Below are 19,908 nucleotides of genomic sequence, written 5' to 3' on the forward strand. Positions count from 1 at the left end.
ATGGCTCAAGGCTCCACTGAAAGCTAATGTCACAGTGGGACCTCCTATAAGCCACTGTAAAAGAGGTCAAGTAACTCCTATCGCTGAACAGAAACGAATGTCACTAGATGGTAAATGACTGCTCGCAGTAACATTATACTGCACTGAGAATAATGAACTGAAAGGACAACAATAAGGTCTTCGTTTTTTCCTCTGTGTGCTGCAGACTACCTAAGTGAACAGTGACCAGAACAGTCATATCAAACAGGAGTTTTAACAGAGCTTATTTTTAGGGTCTATGCTTACCTATTCTCTATGTAAACTGGAGATCCATGTCAACCTATTCACATGGGGGCTTGTTGAGCCTAGTAAGGTTAATAGTTACAAGCCTGTTCAGGACTCTGGAGTGGCTGTGTCAGAAGGGGGAGTCAGAGGTTGAGATAAGTCACAGCACCATAACCTTCCTTGGTAAGGGGGCTGCTCTGCCTTTTGCTACTGTCTGACATGTTAGGAGAGACATGGATAGATGGAGAGGGAGGGGGCTAGTTAGCAGTGGGCTGACATGTCTTTGTTCAGACCCAGTGCTGCAGTGTGCTGCAGTGCAGATGATGTCATCTCCACCTGCTGCTCCAAATGCGATGCACGTCCACTGCAGAGGGAGGATGGGGGTAGACACGAGTGGGAGGGGAGAAGGAGGAGACAGGGAAGGTGAGCAGCCAAACAGCAGTTTAACAACACGGTGACGTTGTTAACGGCCTCCCTCTCGCTGGTTTACTCCCTTGTGACGGTGTGTGGCAGCAGACGTGGTCACTCTCACATATTTAGGGCAGACTGTGACGTGCTATTTTATAATATAACTGGGTACAAAAACCAGGCAGACAACCTTTTTAATTAGAGAACTTGAATGAATGGTGTTTAGTCTATTGAAGTGTAAACTTAAAGCTATAAAGACAAGAACTCCAGGTTAAGTTTCTGTGAGTGAATCAGATTTTCTCTCTTTTGACGTATTAGAAATTGGTACTGTAATCCCCTGCTGGAATTGGACCCTGGCTAACCTCTCCTTTCCAAACTGGAGATAAAAATGACAAAACTACAGAGACCTCTTCACTTTTCTGAATACATTTTTATGCTCTGTTTCACACTTCTATGCATCTAAACTCATTTCTGGTGTTGGTTATCCTGTGCCATATTAAGTGTTATTCAATAAGAGTTATTTTAATGACTCTAGCTAACACAGTTAGAGTGAACCTTTTTTTTTTTTTCCCTTTACAGTCCGTTACATAACACAACAGAGTGCTTTTCGAAATTATAGTGAATTTGCTGCCAAGTGATGATCTGACTTGTCTCCTGTTAGAACTAAGAGGAAAACCTATCACCTTTGGGATGAATGCCTGAAGAGGATGGGAAAATCTAAAGACACTAAATGTCTTTAGATGTGATCGTTTCCTTACTTGTTAAGCAATGAGAATGGTGAACAGCAGGTCAACTTTGGGACCGGTACTCACTCAATACATTTCTAGACTTCAGACTTTGACTGTGGCTGTCTTGTTCCACAAGGACAGTTTCAAGTATCTTTTATTCATAAAAGGCACTGCAAGAGTAGTGTAGTATACTTTCTCCATGTTAAAATTGATCTTTGCAGAGTCTACAGTGTCCCTTTGTGTGTTATGAAAGTTGTGTGTCAATGTGGCTCTACTGTGACTTTGCATTAGCTTCTCTCAAAGGACACATCTTTGGAGACAAGCAAAGAGCAGCAGACCTGTAAAATCTGCACTGGGTTTGAATCCACACAACATCAAAGTCCTGCCTAATTCAATCTATTTCATCTTTGGGACATGGCGGAGCTCCTCAAGAGATAGTTTGATATACACGGGCATGTGGGAAGGAAGGACAGGGCTGCTTATGGAGGCACACTGGAGCACAACGAAAGTGAGAACAGGCTTGAGGGAGGAATAAAACAGCTGGGGGAGATTACAGTAAGGACAGGACAAGGGTGAAGGGAGATGAGAGGGCAGGGAAGGGTGACAAGTGAAAAGCAGCTTGTCAGAGATATCGAGGGTGAGGGCAAGACTATTAATAGAGCTTTAGTGTCTTGGAGGCACCGTAATGTTTGTGCTCACACTAAAACAACCTTTATTTCACCCTTGGAACCGAAAATACACAGTTCAAGAAAAATGTGCCTATTGAGATAATACTACAGGGTTTACAGGGTTATTCACTTAGTGAGCTTTGGACAAACTGCAGGAGGAGACCTTTAATTTTCACTTTTTAACTCAGGGTTCTGTTCATGCCGCTCAGTTTAAATGCTGGACCTCATTATCCCTCTGCAGCCAGTCAGATTCTCACATGTAACCCAGTGGAAAGACCAGAGGCTAGCCTCCCCCAAGGTCTCTGTGTGAACTGATTGACAGGAGCTAGTATTTGTGCCCATGCAAAGCAAGGGAGCCAGGCCATCTGGCAACAGCCCTCACAGCTGGAACACATGGGTATGCATTGATCAAAGACAGACTTTACTTTGACTTAGTGTATTGACCGGTTTCGGATTTGTTCTATATTTTTGCCTTGCTTTAAACTGCTGTTAGAAGAGTGATAACATACAGTTTAAATGTGCAAAGCATAAGACTTAAAGCAACAGAAACAAGCTTGCTTTTAAGATTATGTTACTTTAGCACTAGGATTTGAGAATCCATCCATCTGCTATAATCCTCAGCCTGTAAAAGGCCATGGGGCAGAGTGAGAGACAGAGCATACCCTGGCCAATTCATGAATCAGTCACAAGGCTAATGTACAAAAACAACAAATGAGCTTTCAGAGTGATCTAACGTTTAAATGTTCTTAATATGTAAGTGTTTACTGCTATGAAAAGCTGAATCAACTGACTGAAACCTCTCAGATGGGTAAGATATACTTTTGAATTTCCTTTAAGTAAACAAATGTTCCTCTTGGATACATCAGTTGCAGAAAACTGTTGAATTTCTTCACAGACAAGCCGATAAGCTCTAATGTCACACTTTTAATTTTAAGACTAAATACCAAAGTGAAGGTAACCAGAAGTCTACATCACTGGCATACCTGTACATAAAAGTACATAAAACTCTACTTTTTTATGTACTTTAGTACATAAAAAACTACAAGTAGTAACAGCTGACAACAATGGCATTATTTTCAATTATTATCCCCTGGCAATTCTGTGTCTTAAAACAAAAACTAATTTTTCAGGTCACAGTGCTTCAACACAGCTCTCAGGATTCTGGCATTCATCCAGATATATAGACAGGTCAATACGAGTACAGTCTGGACAAAGAATAGATACTTTGTGCCACAATGGAGGTAAAATGCCAAGAGTGCACACCCCTTGAAATTTACTGTCACCTGCTATCCCACTAATAGAGTGATAGAGTATTGGTTTTATGTCTCGGAAAGCAGGATAGTTTGATTTTTTTTTTTCAACATGTTCAGTTGATACACTAACAAGTACATTTCATTAGGTTCCTATTTGCATAAACAACTACATACTGTTTGACACATCCGCTGCAGGCAGAAACGCAAATGAGAGATGAGTGGGGGAAATAATTTCAAAGATAAATCAATCTGCTATGAAACACCAAAGCCCAAGGGACAAGACTTCTCCAAAGCTTTCCATTAATAGTAAGACAACAGAGTTTGGCTGAATGCACTCAACAGAGACTCTCAGCCTGTTCTGCACTTTCCCTGAATCCTTATCCAACACTGTAGTTGAAGTCATAGTTAAGTCTTCTGTCAGCTGTTACAACTGTTGACAGACAGCAGAGTGAGCAGACTTAAATTCATGTGATCCTTAATGATTTATAAATAAAGCTGACAGAGAGCCAAACCAATCAATTTTAACGTGGAATTTAAAACACAACTAGATAAAAACACAAATAAATAATTAACAGATCACTGCTAATGTTTCATCCATTAATAACATAAAGCAGCCTACAGGAAAATACAATGTACAGATTCAAAATACAACTAGACTTTACTGAACACGATGGCAATCACAAGAAACTACACATGGAAAGCTTCACAGAGGTAGACCTCATTGCATAACTGTTATTCTGGATTGCATCAGACTAGATAGGCGTTACTGTTTTATCATCTCCCCACTATATCTCAGGCATAGACTAACTAAATTTAGTGTCAGTGCTTTAAGAAAAAGCATTCTAGCAATTATATTGTTATAGAAAAGTCAATAACAGTCAATGACAGTGAAAGTGTCTTAATTGAGGTCATTCCCAGTTATTTGTGCAACTTGAACTGAAGCACATGAACATCCGGGAATTATGTTCTCTGGTAAAATGACTGTTTCTAGTTAAACATTCTTATCTGTTTAAAATGGCTTGTCCTTGCTGATCTCTCACCTCCAGGTGTAAGCATTCCCACACCACTCCTGTTACTAGAACTGCTAATGCTATTCTTCTTTTCGTTAATACTACAGGTACACCTGCTGTACAAGGGCTGCAGTAAAATGTTTAGCATTAAAATTGCTGCAATTTTGCTGTTTACAGGGCAAAATATTAGGAATTAAACAACATTTGCTACTTTAATATCACTGTTTATATTTACTCATAGTTCCACACTTTATAATAATAAGACAGACTGATGATAAAAGGAACCAAACTCCTGACAAAGTAACTAATAATTAAATTACCACTCCTGCTACAGCCTCATAGCTTCAGCTTCCCCACTAACACTGGTATACTTAACACATGGATTAGTGCATTTATACTAAGATTCAGTCTGTCCTTACTGCTGCCAACCAGAAACCACCAAAAACTAGAGCGCCCTCAAAAATGCATTAGTTTCCCTACTAAAAAAAAGCAGTTATTCAGCATGATTTTCAGAACACATTTATTCAAGAAAATCAATGTTTGTGTTAAAGCAACAGTGAATATGAGTTTTCTAAAACTGTAAACAACATAACATTGTTTTGTTATGAAGAAAAAAATTGTAGTGGGAAATAAAAATTTGTGGAATATATTAACACTATATGCATATGCATAAGGTCTTGTGTAAAACATGAAAAAGCACTTTGGTGACTCATCCTAAGACTTTGCAACTTTTTTCTTGTATCTGTCACTGCTTTTTAAAATTGGATAAAGTTTGGGCACTGCACACTGTGCTATGCATTGAAAACAGGAACTTCACAGAGGAGCAACAGGTCGATAAATGTACCCCATGCCTGGAATTCTCTCAGTTTAAATAGTCTGGAGAGCTCTAAGCTACAGCAAAGTTGGAAGACTAAATGAAGTCGCTGTCCACCTAAACTGTGGTGCTGAATGATAGACTAGGCTGCTGTAGTAAGGTATGTTCATGTGTCCATGGCGTTGATATTGTCTTTGAATGCAATTCAAATTGTGAAACATCAGAATAATGATTTTCACCAGCTACACACTGGCCCCGGTAACCTCAGCAGAACTCACACATGCAACAACCCCATTAATGCGCTAGACTAAAGCAACTACACCGTGTTTAACAGCCTAACTCACGAAACAGTGCTTGTACCAGTTTAAAACACAATGATCCCACAGTTCAGACATAACTGACTAAAACTGTCAGGAAAGAGTGCAAACTGAAAGCCCATGTATGCTTAAAGCATCAGGGCTTGGAAAACAGTCGCTGCTACTACTTAACTTCCCTTGTTCCTCAAAATGTGAGCAAAAGCAAATGCTGTTACTGTCTCTGAAGGTGTCTGGAGTTGTCTAACACGTCCAAGCACAAGTCGTGAGTCAGGAGTTGGCTACTATTAGCGTCAACTCTCCAGTGCCCTGCAATGAGGCACAATTGCATGAAACACCTGGAAGCATGTGGCCAAAAGAGGCAGTTTCTGTAAAACTCTGTTACAGCACACACACCGATGACCACAGTGACATTCAATAACTCTGCATGCGGGGTGTTCAAAGAAACGTGGAACTTCTTCGGGCAAACACAAGAAACGTACAGAATATAAAAAAGCAGCCCAAACACATCACAACCACAACACAGCACAGCACTACAGCCAAAGGTTGAGCTTAACACTTCTAACCTTCTATTTTATTTTCCATTGGTAAAGTCCACCTCAAAGCCAAAAAATACAGCCCCTTTGTCTTTTTAGGAAATGCAGGTATCATTCACTGGCATCCTGACCCAAAGAAGTCCAACCAAAGCTGCATTTCACTCAAACTGCAGTTTTGCCCCGACAGTCTGGCAGTCAGGCTACTGCATGGTGTAACACGGAGGAATAAAAAAATAAAATAAAAAAAATATTCATAAATCCTTGGTGTAGACTGAATCTCAATCTCAACAGTGCACTCGTCAACAATAGAACAAAGTGAGGGAAGAGAGCGACGTGGGGAGAGAGAGGGGGGAGAGAGAGAGAGAGACCACTCACTACTCTTCTTCCTCTAATAGCCCCCTCCTCCTCCTCTACACTTGTTTCACCTCAAACACATGCACACTTTCCTAGTGTTTCTAGTAGCCTTTGCTATCCCAGCCTGCAGTAAAATGACAAATACCACAGCGAGGAAACGTTGTACGCACGTGCCGCCGGTAAACAGACGCCCTAATTCCCGCTTGTCGCCTCTTGCGCGCGCCGCGATCCTGCGCATAAAATCTTGCTCCTCTTATTATTATTATTATTACTGTTATTATTATATTTCCCAATAATAATAACAATAATAAAAATAATAATAATAATAATAATAATGAGATTTAAGCAGATATAGACGAGTCCGCGCAATACTCCAAATCCGGTCGGGTTTCGCCTTCTCCCAACCCTAACTGCCGTCTCAAACTACAGTTTACCATGTTTACCCAAACACGCCCACTTCTCCGTTCCTGCATTGTGTGTACACGATCTGCCGTTTGTCTTGCCGGTGTAGTCGGGCTCAGAGTCAGTACTGTCAATACGCTCCCTTAAACACTAACAGTCACTAGGTGCTGCTATGCGGGGCTGTAATTTTGTCTGTGCCTAGCGAACCTCTTCCGGCTCGGTTCGTGGGGTCTGAGCTCAGGGACTTTAGTGGGGCGACGACGAGAGTTCTGCATCTCCGACAGCTTTTCTGTCCTGCCCATGGCTCCGTACCTGCAGTGCTGCAGAGAAAAGCGCGCCCCTTCCCCCACTCTGCATTATGACAAATCAAGGCAGGCAGGCAGCTGTGCCATTAGCACATCATAGCACAGTTAGTCTTCCACGGGAGAACAAACTCAGAACGCTGTACAGCACACCGCTGCGTATTCAGACAAAATGCTGCACGTATGGCACGTATGCTAATGGAAGCAGCCTATAGCAGTTCTAGTTAATCAGGCGACTCACCCCCAAGCTGCACAATGAAAAATAAATCTTACCACATTAACGTTTGGAAAGTGGGTAATAAAGCGTGTCTAGTTATTACTGTTTCGCGTATATGCGCAGCGCTTCTTGTTTACTCTGTTGCGCTTCACGACACCGGACAAGTGATGAGCGCACATAATTAAACGCTGCCCTACTTCTGAAATAAGTTGCTAAAAGTGTGATGGATTTTTTTAATGTGATTGTAGAGGAGAACGATGTTAGACAAATGTAAAACATTTCTTAAAAATCTTCACGTTAACCCTCGTGGATGTTAAAGTGCACTTTGCGTCAAAGTCGCTGTCCACACAGACCCCGCAGCTCTTTGTCACACAGGCTTTCGCCAAAAGCATCGACTCAGTCTTGAACACTAATTCATAGCACAACATTTTCTTGGAGTAACCAACAGCGAATGGCACAAACCAGAGGCGGAGCCAGATATTTGAAACACCCGGGGCTTAGCCCAAAGAGTAGTATGCATGTGGGATTTTTTTTTTTTTTTTTTTTTTTTGGGGGGGGTGTAGAAATGACTGAAAGATTAATAGGCTCTGTTCAAAAAAGAATGACTTCATATAGGGAAAAATATATATCACATGTGCAGGACACCTTAAACTAGTTTTTTAATTAAGCAGCAAGGCAGAACAAGGTCAGGGCTGCATCAAGACACGAGGACTAAACCCCAATTCAACCAGACCAAGAACTGATCCAGAATTAAAACAGGACTACAACAGTTCAAAATCAGGACTACTGAGGACTTAACCAAGACAGAACCAGAATCAGAACTAGATGATAGCAGCACTAAAAATCATCATAGACCTGCACTACACTTGTTTTTTAATTCTACCAAAGTCCACTATTTAGATTGAGAAAAGTTTATATAATTATTTAGCCTTGTTGTGCAAACAAGCTGCAGAACTTAATAAATACAGAATTTGAAAAATAACAAACCTAAAAAGAAACACTAGGTACGAGATACATGAGGACCTATGATACGGTGATACTTTTGGTAAACAACCATTTGACTAACATGTGTGTCTCACCTGCTCTTGTTCATCTGTTCTGTCCTCGTTCTCCTCTCTCTCCCTCTTTGTGCTGACAATCATCAAATATACAGTTGAAACCAGATATTTACTCTTCAGATAAAAACACTTTTTTAATTGTAACATCAAATCAGACTAAATGTTTATTTTTTTAGATAAATATAAAAACATATTTGTTAACTTTAAGAGTAAAGAGAGAAACTGTCTGTATTTCTTAATTGTAAATGGCACCAAATTGTATTCAAACTGAGCCACACTTATGGAGCTCCACAGTTCTTTTCCTGGTGTTTTGGTTGATATCTCTTGATTTTCCCATGTCAAAGAAACAGGCTCTGTGTTTTGCCTTATATGCATCCACAGGTGTGCCACCAATTTACTCACATGGACTCTACTAACCAATCAGAAGCTTCTTCAGCTCAGAATGGAATCGTCTGCAGTTTTCTTATTAATTAACAATAAATTTAGTGTACATGTACTCCTACATTTGATGAAAGTGATAAAAATAGCTCTGTCTCTCTTTATTCTGAAATTTAACTCATTCAAAATATATTTCAATATTTATCTAAAACAAAAATTTACTGTAAATTGATGTTGTACAGTAAAAATGTTTTATGTTTTCTCCCTAAAGTGTATGTAAATATCTGGTTACAAATGTGAATATCCTGCTGTGTACTGAAATCCCTCTTGTTTTGCATAGAAATATACTGAACAACATACAAAGCATAATATATAAAATAACATTTACCTGAGTTTTTTCTTTGAAAGAAGCCTCTAATGTCCATTCTTATATTTCAGTACATAACTGAAACCGATTTAGTCGGGGAGGGTAAGAACTGAAAATATGAAATAAACACACGTAAGCTAAGACTCTCTAAAAAAAATAGCATTTGTTCGGCTTTTCATTTCGCCATTTGTTGATTCACTTGAAGAGTGAGTAACGTAATATTGGTCAAGTGATCAGTTTGATATCTTTCGTGATGCACCGTCATATTTACATTATTTGTACGGTACGAATGATTTGCTTTGGTACCTGGTCAAACTTAAGCTCTCCTTAGTATGGCTGGCTCTGTTTCTCCAACAGCGCACTCACAGGCAGCAGCTGCCCCGCCCCCTCGCTCAGTCGCTTAGTGCCTGAGCTCGGATCATACCAATATCAGGGGGGATTCACGCACAGTCGTAAATTCCCACAGTGTGCACTATGTGCTTCGAATATTGTGTGTACTTTTTGTTTTATACAGTTGTCAGCCAGGCATCTAACTATGAAAAAATTACACTCCAAAATACCCCGGGCTTCTGACAAAACAACCCGGGCTTAAGCCCCGTAAGCCACCCCCACGCTCCGCCCCTGGCACAAACAATCCTTTCCTTTTCTGTCCCCGCTCCCTGCCACAGTGAGATACGCACAGAAACGGTCATATATGATTTGGACACATGGAACAACGACCACTAAGGTGTACTGTACATGCTGCATGACACAAATGCTTTGTTCTGCATGAGCTTAATCGCTCTACTAATTTCTAAAAGGAATGATCGATCATGCAAGGAAGCTAAAAAGATGACATCCAACCAAAAACTGAAAATTCCAGTGCACCCAGTGCTCATTTCTTTGTCCTCTTTAAAAATCGACTACAGACAACCACTAAATAAAGACAAGAAAGGGGTTAAGTTAAGTAAGGTAATAGGGTGGGCTGTGTTTTCTCTGAGACAGTCAGCTCCTCCTTAACTGGTTCTGTGAATGGGCCAGTGAGGCAGTAGGGTATGAATGGCGGAGGGATTCACTGGTTCTGCCATGTATGGGAGCTGCCAGCTCACTCCCACTCCCTCAAGGGCCGTCTGCATTGCAGCTGTCCTGTGAGCCTGTGCTTCACCATGCCCTACTTTATCCTGTCAATGCTCAACCACTGCAGCAATACGTCTCCCAGCAGACACATGCACAAACAAACATAAATGACTCACATACTCATTACAATCTGGTAAATACTCTTACTGTACAGCAGGTCTTCTGACTCACAGACTGGACTGGACTTTAAACAGAATGAAAATTTGTCATCCCTGCAGCAGTTTTAGTTACACGGTGCTCAAAAGTCCTGTTTGCTGCAAGGAGCTCACACATAGCATTCACAATTGACCATCTTTTGCAAACGCTTATAAAAACAAACCCAAATTTATTACTGAATTCACATTGTTTTTAAGTCTGTGTAGGTTATCAGTCATCCAGGTCATGTAGTCTAAGGAGCTTGAAAAGAAGGCATCTGGACTTTAAGTACATTGCTGTTAAGGTTTAAACAAATAGCCTCATTAGTGGCCAAATTTAATATAGACAAGATGAGACAATGTAGACAGTATTTTGTCACCCAGCTGACCTTAAAATAAAATGTGCCCTGACACATCTGTTGTGGTGTTTAATTTGCATATCAGATAGGCAGACTACAAAGTCAAAGTGGAAATGTTGAACTCCAGTTTTCTTAGCATGACAGACACAGTAAAATCAAAATGGTACTGAGCAGTATGAAAGCACAATCAAAAAGGCTATTAAAAAAAACTTTATATATCAATGAATATATAAACATTATGCCAATTACAACAGTAGAGACTTATAATTCATCTTAGTTAAATTTGTATAGCAAAGGCAAACAAACAAACAATAAAATAATCCCTAATCACTCAGGAACTGTAGCTGAGCTACTAAAATATCAAATTACCATACAACTTTATTGCCAGTAAAGTTACGTTTTCAAAACCAGGAACAGTAAGATTCTAAAGATTATGCAATAGCTGAAATAATGATTAAAAGCAGCCAATACGGAGATTTTTGGTGACATTTACCTTCAAAGATCAAATAACCTGCATGTTATTCTCAAGAACAAGCTCTAAAAACACTGTTAATCACACCCTGATTTGATTCCAAGGGGAATATTGATCCAGCATGATACATGTGAAAATAAAACGTTTAAGAACAACCAAAAATATGTCACTTAAAATGCCAATAGCTCTGTGAAAATACCGTATATAACAGTTATGAGTATCTGGATTCAATTTGTGTGAAATCACAATGAATTTCCTGCACAGTTGTTTGGCTCCAGTGAGTTAAAGAAAATAAATGTGTAGGTAGTAAAGAAATTGTTAAAAGCCAAGAAAAAGAAATTATTTGAGCTGCTTGATGAACCATTAATCAAAACTGACAAAATTCTTAAAGTCATAGTGGACGGTGCTCAAATAGAATAAGTAAAAATGGGGAGGGATTATGTAACAAAATGATAGAGTGAAGAAAACAGAAAGCAAAATGTGAAAAGCAACAGATGCAGTCATCATAAACGAGCCAAGGACAATACAAGAGGAAACGTACCATCCAAAGAAAGCCAGTCGTGCTGAGATGATGGCAGTGAAGGAAGTGCGCGGGCCTTATACTCAAACACCACTGAATTAGAGATGATCTGGTTACTGACAGCCACCTGTAGCGTCACCAGACCTGTATCATGAGCTGGAGAGGGTGAAAGGAATGAGACATCCGGGCATATAAAATACACACAGGTGTCACGGTTATGTGACAGATTTGCTTATGAGTTCAACTTTCCATGGGTTTCTTCTCTCAGTGTAAACGAAAATAACACTTAGGGATCATCTTACAATGCAACTGTTGTCATACAGTAAATATCAAAATGAAAGAGAAAACAGCAGAGGTAAACAGTGGCTCACTTAGCATTGTTGAGTTCACTACAAAATTGTAAAATGAATCTCAGTAAAATGAAAAAGTGATATTTTATTCATAAATTAGCCAAAAAGTAAAAAAAACCACAGACCATTTGTTTTGTTTGTTTTTGGCTCATGAATCATATGATGATACTGCCCCTTCACCAAAGAAATATTATATATATTATATGTATATATGTAAGCTTTCTCCTGTCTTACCTGGGCAGTAACAACGCAGCACCCCTGGCTGGATAAGAGAAGCTGGAACTGAGATCTGGTCAAACAAACAGCTGTAATTTGAGGTGGCCTCTTGCCATGGCCCAGTGATCAGCACCTTAACTCCACCCTGAAAAAACAAGACAAATGGATAAACTCATAACACATTCAAAGTCGGCATTCCTGATTACTGAATATCATATATATTGTTATTCTGCCACCTAGAGTGGAAAGATGAGAATGACACCAAGGTAAAGCAAACACAATCCTAACACTAATCTCTGCTGCCACCATGTGGAAAGCTGTCATTTCGCCCTCCCACACCAATTTTCTTAAAAATACATATTAAAAACCCCACACTGAGTTTAAGTATGTTGCTGCCCTCCAGAGGCTGAAGTAGACCATTGCTGCTGACAGAAATAACTAAAGATTAACAGCACAGAGTCATTGGATAATCATGACCTCATGATTTGTGCAAATAAGAAAAGTAAATATTAGTGTGCATATCTTTGGTCAATTCATGAGGATGGATGCAGCTATTTTTGTTTAATCTATATTTAATTTTTTTTTAACTTACTATTTTAGAAGACAATGTTAGAGGCTAATTTCATGAAAGCTGCATGAAATTAAGTGGGTATTGGTATGTGTATACCCATAATCATGCGATTATGCGATTATGGGTATAAACTTACTTTTACTTACTAGTTTTCAGTACTTTCTGATATATATTTGGAATTTAAGCAGTACAAATGCTTAGTCCTCAACACTAATGCTAATCATACCACTCTGTCTTGCGTGACTGTAATTACTAGGTGATAATGGAAAGCGCTTTCCTATTACCATATTGCCTACTCAATAAAAAAAACATATTAAAACATATTTAATCAATCGATTATCATCAGTTATAACATTACTTTTTGCAATCATCCAATCCTTTCTTCATTCACTTCCCTTGGTTTTAGAGATGTGATGTGGCTCTATAAACCTTGATATTTCCTTCTTTAGTAAAAAACAAACAAACAAACAAAAAGCTGACATAATGTCTTAATTCTAATTATGTCAGTTTTATAACAGAAAAACACAGTTGTGGTCAAAGTTTACATACGCTCATCACGGGCATCACGGTAAGTTGAAAATAAAATCAAGAATTGTGTGCATAGGTTTGACTTTATTTTGGATTTTCTCCAATCGACACAGGGTCAGTGGTATACATGCAGGTTTAAATATATACATAAAACTACACTAGTATTTGGTGAAATGTCTCTTGGCAAGTTGCACCCCGACCAGACACTTTTGGTAGTCGTCAAAAAGCTTCTGGCAAGACTATGGCTGCATATTTGACCACTTTTCCTGGCAGAACTGGTAGAGTTCATTTAACCTCCTAAGACCCGAACTCTTTCATGGCATGCATTTTTTTGTTTTTGAGAAAAATGAGATCCACATATGAGGACATTTGTTCCAAATTTTGATAGAACAGTGGCAGTATAATGTCCTCGTAAGTGGATATCAGGCCCTTGTAGAGAAAAATTAAGTATTTTGGTCTAGACGTCCCACAATGTGATGTCCACATATGTGGACGCCAGGTCCTAGGAGGTTAAATTGGCTGATTTCCCTAAAAGCACAGACTTAGCTTGCTTTATTCATTCCAAAACCAGTTCTGATGTGTGTTTGGGATCATTGTCCTGTTTCAATCATGTAGCTGTTCAGTTGAGGTGAAGTTGAAGAATTTGGAAGTTGTCTTCCTTCTTGATTATTTTAACGTACCATAGCAAAACAGCCCCAGACTCCTTACACCATACTTAACATTCTGTATAGCGTTCTTATGTATGAAAGCCTCAGTTCTACTCCTCTACCACACCTCTTGTCGCTGTAGGATGCATTGTGATTGCACCCTCTAAATCCACAGTCATGATAAACTTGCTTCACTGTGGACAGTCACACTGACACATGAGCCTTGTTGGTTCCTAGGTTATTCCTGAACATCCCAACAAATTCTAACTTGTGCATAAGTACAATTGTTTAAACTGAAATCTGCAGTTGTTTAGAAATAGGCCATTAAGTATGCTTAAAACCTGGGTCTGTGCAAGGAAACCAACTAATTCAAATGAACTCTACAAATTCCTCCAAGAAAAGTGGTTAAATATCCAGCCAGAATTATGCTTTTTCATGGCAACCAAAAGCATCTGGTGTAAGTACTACTAACTAAGGGACATTTAATTAAATATTAGTGGGTATGTATGTATACCTTTGAAGCTATATGCATATTTTTGACACTTTGTGTTTTAAAACTGCACCAATTCAACCAATTCTTGTTTTTTAAAGTAATTAAGGATGTATGCTGTACAGTCATTCCACCCTGTAAAACTGTTCAAAGAAATAATTAAAAGCTTAAAATTACCATGGCCTTCATGCTCATAATTAATGTATCTAAACTTTTGACCACATCTGTATCGAGTAATTATTTAAATTTAGCCATTTCCAGTCATGTCTGAAACAGCAATAAATCTATGTATTTATAGAGATATCTATCATTCCTTGTTTGCGGATCAGAAAAACTTTAATGTACATTTTCTGATTTTCATATTTCATTTTCATTTTCTTGTGGTAAAATCTACTATTGGGATAGAAATAGGGGATACATTAAAGATGCACGTGAAAGCTGTTATGTGCAATTTATTTATAAAATGTATAAATAAAACAAAGTATTACATAAATTTAATATGATGAAACTGGTTGTCATTCTTTAGTTATATTAACTCCTTTATTAATTCTGCATAGAAAATTCCATTTAGTTTCAGTCACACAGAGCTTAGCTTGTACTATATAATACTGTTTTTTATTATGGGTCACAGAAAAGGTCAGAGTATGTTTTGCTGTTGTTTTTTTGAATATGTTGGAGCAATAACACATAGATAATAGGACTTTTGTTTTCTATGGGTCTGCATCAGCAAAGACAGCAAAGTCTTTTCTAATATAATGCATGTGAGTGTTTAATTAAAATTTGACAACTTCATTTTTTACTATTGTTACTGTTGTTATATTTGTCGTGTTATCATGTGTGTTGCTTTACAGGTATTCAAATTTCTGACATAAAACCTTTGGTTTGCTATAATTTCACATTAGTTGTTGTGCTGGCCAGATCTTGCTGTGGATAATTCAGATAATTTAGTTTGAAGTGAACATGATGAACAGGCCCCCAAAAATATACAATTTAAACAATAAATTTGTCAATCTAATGGGTATTTATAAGGATAGCCTATTCTTATATGAAGCGTCTGCTTAAGTTAAATAAGAAGGGTCTTTGTTCACTGTCCTGTCTGAATTCCTGTGCATTTGGGCTGCTGTTCTATTCTTTTGGTTTCTTTGCCAAACATTCAAAACTCAACATTTTTTACCTTATGTGAGCCAATCAGCTTCTGTTGCCTGTGTTTTAAATCTCAGTGCTGTTCTGCATTTTTGTTTCCAGATTCTCATTCATGTCCCATTTGCTCCATATCTCCACCTCATTCTGGTCATTCAGAGAGCTTCTTTCAAGTCTATGTCTGCTTTATTTTCACCATCACCAGCATATGGACTCCAGGGGTACTGTCCTACCTTCTACCATATCAGCTTTGCCATGTTCCTTTATAGGAGTCAAATCACCAAATAGCTTGTTACTCAGATTCAATAAATTAATTAATTTTTTTCTAATAATCAATCCTCAGTCAATTATCAATTTACATACCTAACATTGTATTTTTTAATTTTCTAAATTTTTTGTATAAAAAAACAACACCTCAGACAGCACTTTAGATGAGTGGGCTACTCTAAAAAATGTTAGAGTGTTCTTGTGCAGAAGTGACTATTACAAATATGACTATTGTGAGTCCTTCTAATCTCTTTCAACAATTAGGCTGGTATATAAATGACCAAAAAGAAAAAAACTCACCTCAGGGTAGGACCACTCAGGCGAGTAGTCAGTGACCATGAAAAGACGGCCTGTAGCCTGAAGCATCCCCAGAGCACCCTGGGCTACAGCTGCAGAAACCACCTCTGCTACATTCATGTAGGACAATGAGCCGGTCTCTCCTGTGCCTCCTCCTGCACTGGCCCCTCCACTTAAAGACTGGGGGCTGCAGCAGGGTTGGAGGCAGAGCTCTGAGGGGCTGTAACCAGAGCCCCTGGCTCCTCCATCTTCCTGGCCCTGCTGTGGGGGCCCACCAGCTGTGGTCTGGTTATCTGAGTTGTGAGATGTGACAAGCTGGTGAGCATATAAGGTCCCTCCAGCTGACATGGCTGTTCCACTACCATCCACAGAGATGAAGTCATTAATCAGGTCAGAAAACTGGTTTCCAAAAGAGATGTCAAAGTGATCCAGACTTATCTCCATGCCTGTCCCTCCAGCTCCTCCGTTACTGGCTGCTCCACCCAGACCCTGGTGGGTTCCTACAGCATTGTAGAGTCCCTGCACCATGCCCGTGCCTTGGAGAAGAGGCTGCAGCTGCTGTTGCTGTTGGGGGTGGTTGTTGCTATCACTGGCGTTGTTTCCATTATGAATTGCTACCCCTTCACCCGCACCTCCTGTCCCTCCATCGCCGCCATCTGAAGCCTGCTGCAGGTAACGTTCTGTTCCTCCTCTCTCTCCATTTCCTGCCCCACATCCCTGGATGTGATCACCAGCTTTGAGCAGATTTTCAGCTCCATTCTCGGTGGCTCCAGTCTGACCTGAATTCACATTCCCAGGTTGCTCTAGACCAACCACCTCCTCGTGCTCAGTGCCCAGCCCAGGAAAGGCCCCCTGGTATTGTAGCAGCTGGAGAGAGCCAGCCTGGCCAGGCCCTTCTGTGGGTGAGCCTCCATTGCAGTTGGTTCTGTGCTGGGTCTGATGGGTCTGATGGGTCTGATGGTGGTGATGAAGGTGGCCATTACTGCCAGGTGAGTCTGTTTTTACAACTTGTAACCCCATATAAGCTCCAGAGTCATGGGAGTTGTGCTCCATCAAATGTGTTTTCTGGCCCATGCTGGGCCTCCCCTGCTGAGTCTGGCTGGTCTGAGATGCATCCTGGAGGAAGAAGCTGGGGGAACGATTCTGATGTTGCATGTGAGGACTGGACATGGCTTGACCATAGCTCACTGTGGTAGTGCTGGACGTATAGTCTTGCTTGGCATCGATGGCACTGAAATCCATTTGCTCCAAGGTAGTGCTGGGACTCAAACCACCTCCAGATGGAAGCAGGGAGCCTGTGGCTGTCAGACTGAGGCTGCCCTGACCTGAACCAGCACCAGATGACACAGATACGCCACTCCCACAGTTCACTACTGCCCCCACCTGGTAGCCACTCTCCTTGGCCAGCTGCTGCTCAAATGATGTATCTTCTGTTTTGATGTTCTTTATGAGAGCTGAGTTGAAAGTGTAGGTATTATCTGGCATGGTGGGGGAGCGTTGTAGACTGCCATTGGTGCTAGCACTGCCACCAGAGGAAGACGAGGTGGAGGAGGAGTTTCCCTCTGTCTTCATTGCGCTGCCTCCATAGGTCTGGCCTTGTTTGGGGTTGTTCAGGAAGCAGTCGGGATCAAAGTTCATATTAGTTTCTGGGATCTTGATGGTTCCCGAGTCCAGACTGCTGGAGAGCACCAGTTCCTCAGACACCCCAGCTGTAGACAACATGGAAAGACTGTCTCCTGCAGTGGTAGTCCCAGGTTCTCCTACACCTCCACTGGGGAAAGCAAATTTGTGACGATCAGAGGTCACAGACAGCACCAGGCCCTGTGAAGTGGCATCTGCACCCATGAGGTGAGTATTTGGACCCCCAGTAGGAGACATGCTGTAGACAGGGTCTCCAGGGACCTCAGACATAAAGACACTCTGAGACAGGCCAGACATGACAGAGGCCACATGACTCATCCCTGTCACCACAGGGCTATCAGCCATGTCCGGATCGCTGTTGAGGCCGCTGCTGATGGAGACAGGTGAGTTCTGAGTGGTGTCAGGGACCTCAACCTGGTTTGTAGATGACACCTCTGTGCTGTTCTGGTGTAGCAGGACAGGCTTGTGGACTTTTCCATTGCGTTTCTCCCTGGTGCTACCCCCTCCAGTCCCTCCCCCAGAGCTTTTTCCTCCACCATGGGCACTGTGCTCTGTTTTCCCCTCAGACACATCGTTGTTCTGTACCTCTGAGTGGGCACTGCTGTATCCCCCTGAGCGGGGGTCCACTTTTGGGGAGATAATGCGGTGTTTGGCACTGTTGCATTTGTGGTGCACACTGCTTCCTGCACCTATACAAGGGCAAACAGAGCAAAAGAGATTTGGGATTTAGCTGTGTGAGGGAGTAAAACAGGCAAATTTATTCTATTGATTTCCAAGTGCTTAAAAATTAGGCAAATCTACTATTCAATGAACTGAGGCAAAGATGGATTATTAGTTTGTTTTTGTATTTATAATTTTGTGCAACATAATCTTCTTCATGTGATAAATCCTCTCATAGGCATAAGGCGATGTAAGTGTATGGGACGCTCTGCACGCCTTGTTATCTTAAAAATAACAATGGAAGTGGGGGTTACTTAGAGTAATTTGTTCTCTAAATTAGAAAACCTTCACTCTCTACATTCTTTTTCTGATTAAAAAAGTCAGTGAAATAACACAGCTGAAAATATGCTATTGAGATTAGCATAAAATTTGAAAAGCGCAAGGCTATTTCAGATATGCCCCTGACACAGATATTAGGAACTTTAAAAGATAATAGGGCCCTACATTTGATTTCACTATTAAATCACCAACCCATAAAAGAACAACCTTCTCTGATTTACAACATACTAAACATTATCTTTATGTCCTCTCGCTGAATTTTTGAGTTCTCTCTTTTATAGAATAAACTCCTTCCCACCCACTAGCCCTTACCCAGGGTGCCCGTGCAGAGGCAGTTGTGAGTCCGGGGAGGTGGCTTAGTTTGGTGGCTGTCCAGAATCTGTTGCACTAGCTGCTCCACTGAGAAGCCAGAGCTGCTGTTCCCATTGCTGCAAGTCCACTTGATGCCATGAACTGCCGGGAGAGAGGAGGAGACAGAGATGTCAGCCAGCCCAACAGACCACCAGCCACGCCAACCCCCCGCCCCACCCACTGCCCTCCCTGTCTACCTACTAGAACACCTCATGCTGGTCACCTCTCCCAAAAAAAGTTTCCACATAAAAACAGTTAGTATTTCTGGTTTTCCCTAAAGATAAAACAATCCACCGACTCAGACAGACTAGTTTCAATAAAGAATCTAAATGGCAGTACCTTTGATTATTTGTTCAGTCTCTATCATTTCTTCCCTATTAGACTGAAACAGCTCTAAATTTCCCCCCTTACCCTAAACCCCCTGTTTCCTTTCTTAGTGCAGCATTGATCGGTTGCTTTCCCCTCGTATCACTTCAACATAATGTCAAGCCTTTTGTATTGGACTGCTTGTTTTTGTTGTGCTTCTTTTTCTCCTATATGTCGGTGCCCGCTGCTACTCCATGGCGTCTCCTCTGTGAGTGCTGATGAAGGTGACAGCAAGCTCAATCTTTCCACTCGCCACCCTTACCCTGACCTATGACTCTGTTCTGACGGGAAAAGCTTCTGGGAAAGAACATCACCAATCTGCTGCTGCCGGATCGGCTGCTGCACCAAGGGAAAAAGGGAGGTTTTCTCCT

The 19,908-nt window shown here is 40.7% G+C and overlaps 1 protein-coding gene across 1 annotated transcript in view; it reads right to left on the reverse strand.

The window, feature by feature from the left end:
• camta1a (calmodulin binding transcription activator 1a) overlaps positions 1-19,908 on the reverse strand; it is a 289,743-nt gene that overhangs the window by 14,511 nt on the left and 255,324 nt on the right. Inside the window, exons 7-10 of the mRNA XM_080294705.1 lie at positions 19,133-19,273; positions 16,184-18,510; positions 12,259-12,385; positions 11,696-11,830 (exon numbers count right to left, since the gene is read on the reverse strand). Of these exons, the coding sequence (XP_080150831.1) occupies positions 11,696-11,830; positions 12,259-12,385; positions 16,184-18,510; positions 19,133-19,273 (2,730 nt within the window). The remainder of the gene's footprint in view (positions 1-11,695; positions 11,831-12,258; positions 12,386-16,183; positions 18,511-19,132; positions 19,274-19,908) is intronic.

The sequence above is a fragment of the Astatotilapia calliptera genome, chromosome 20 (genome assembly GCF_964374335.1).
Source record: "Astatotilapia calliptera chromosome 20, fAstCal68.1, whole genome shotgun sequence".
Lineage (NCBI taxonomy): Eukaryota > Metazoa > Chordata > Actinopteri > Cichliformes > Cichlidae > Astatotilapia > Astatotilapia calliptera.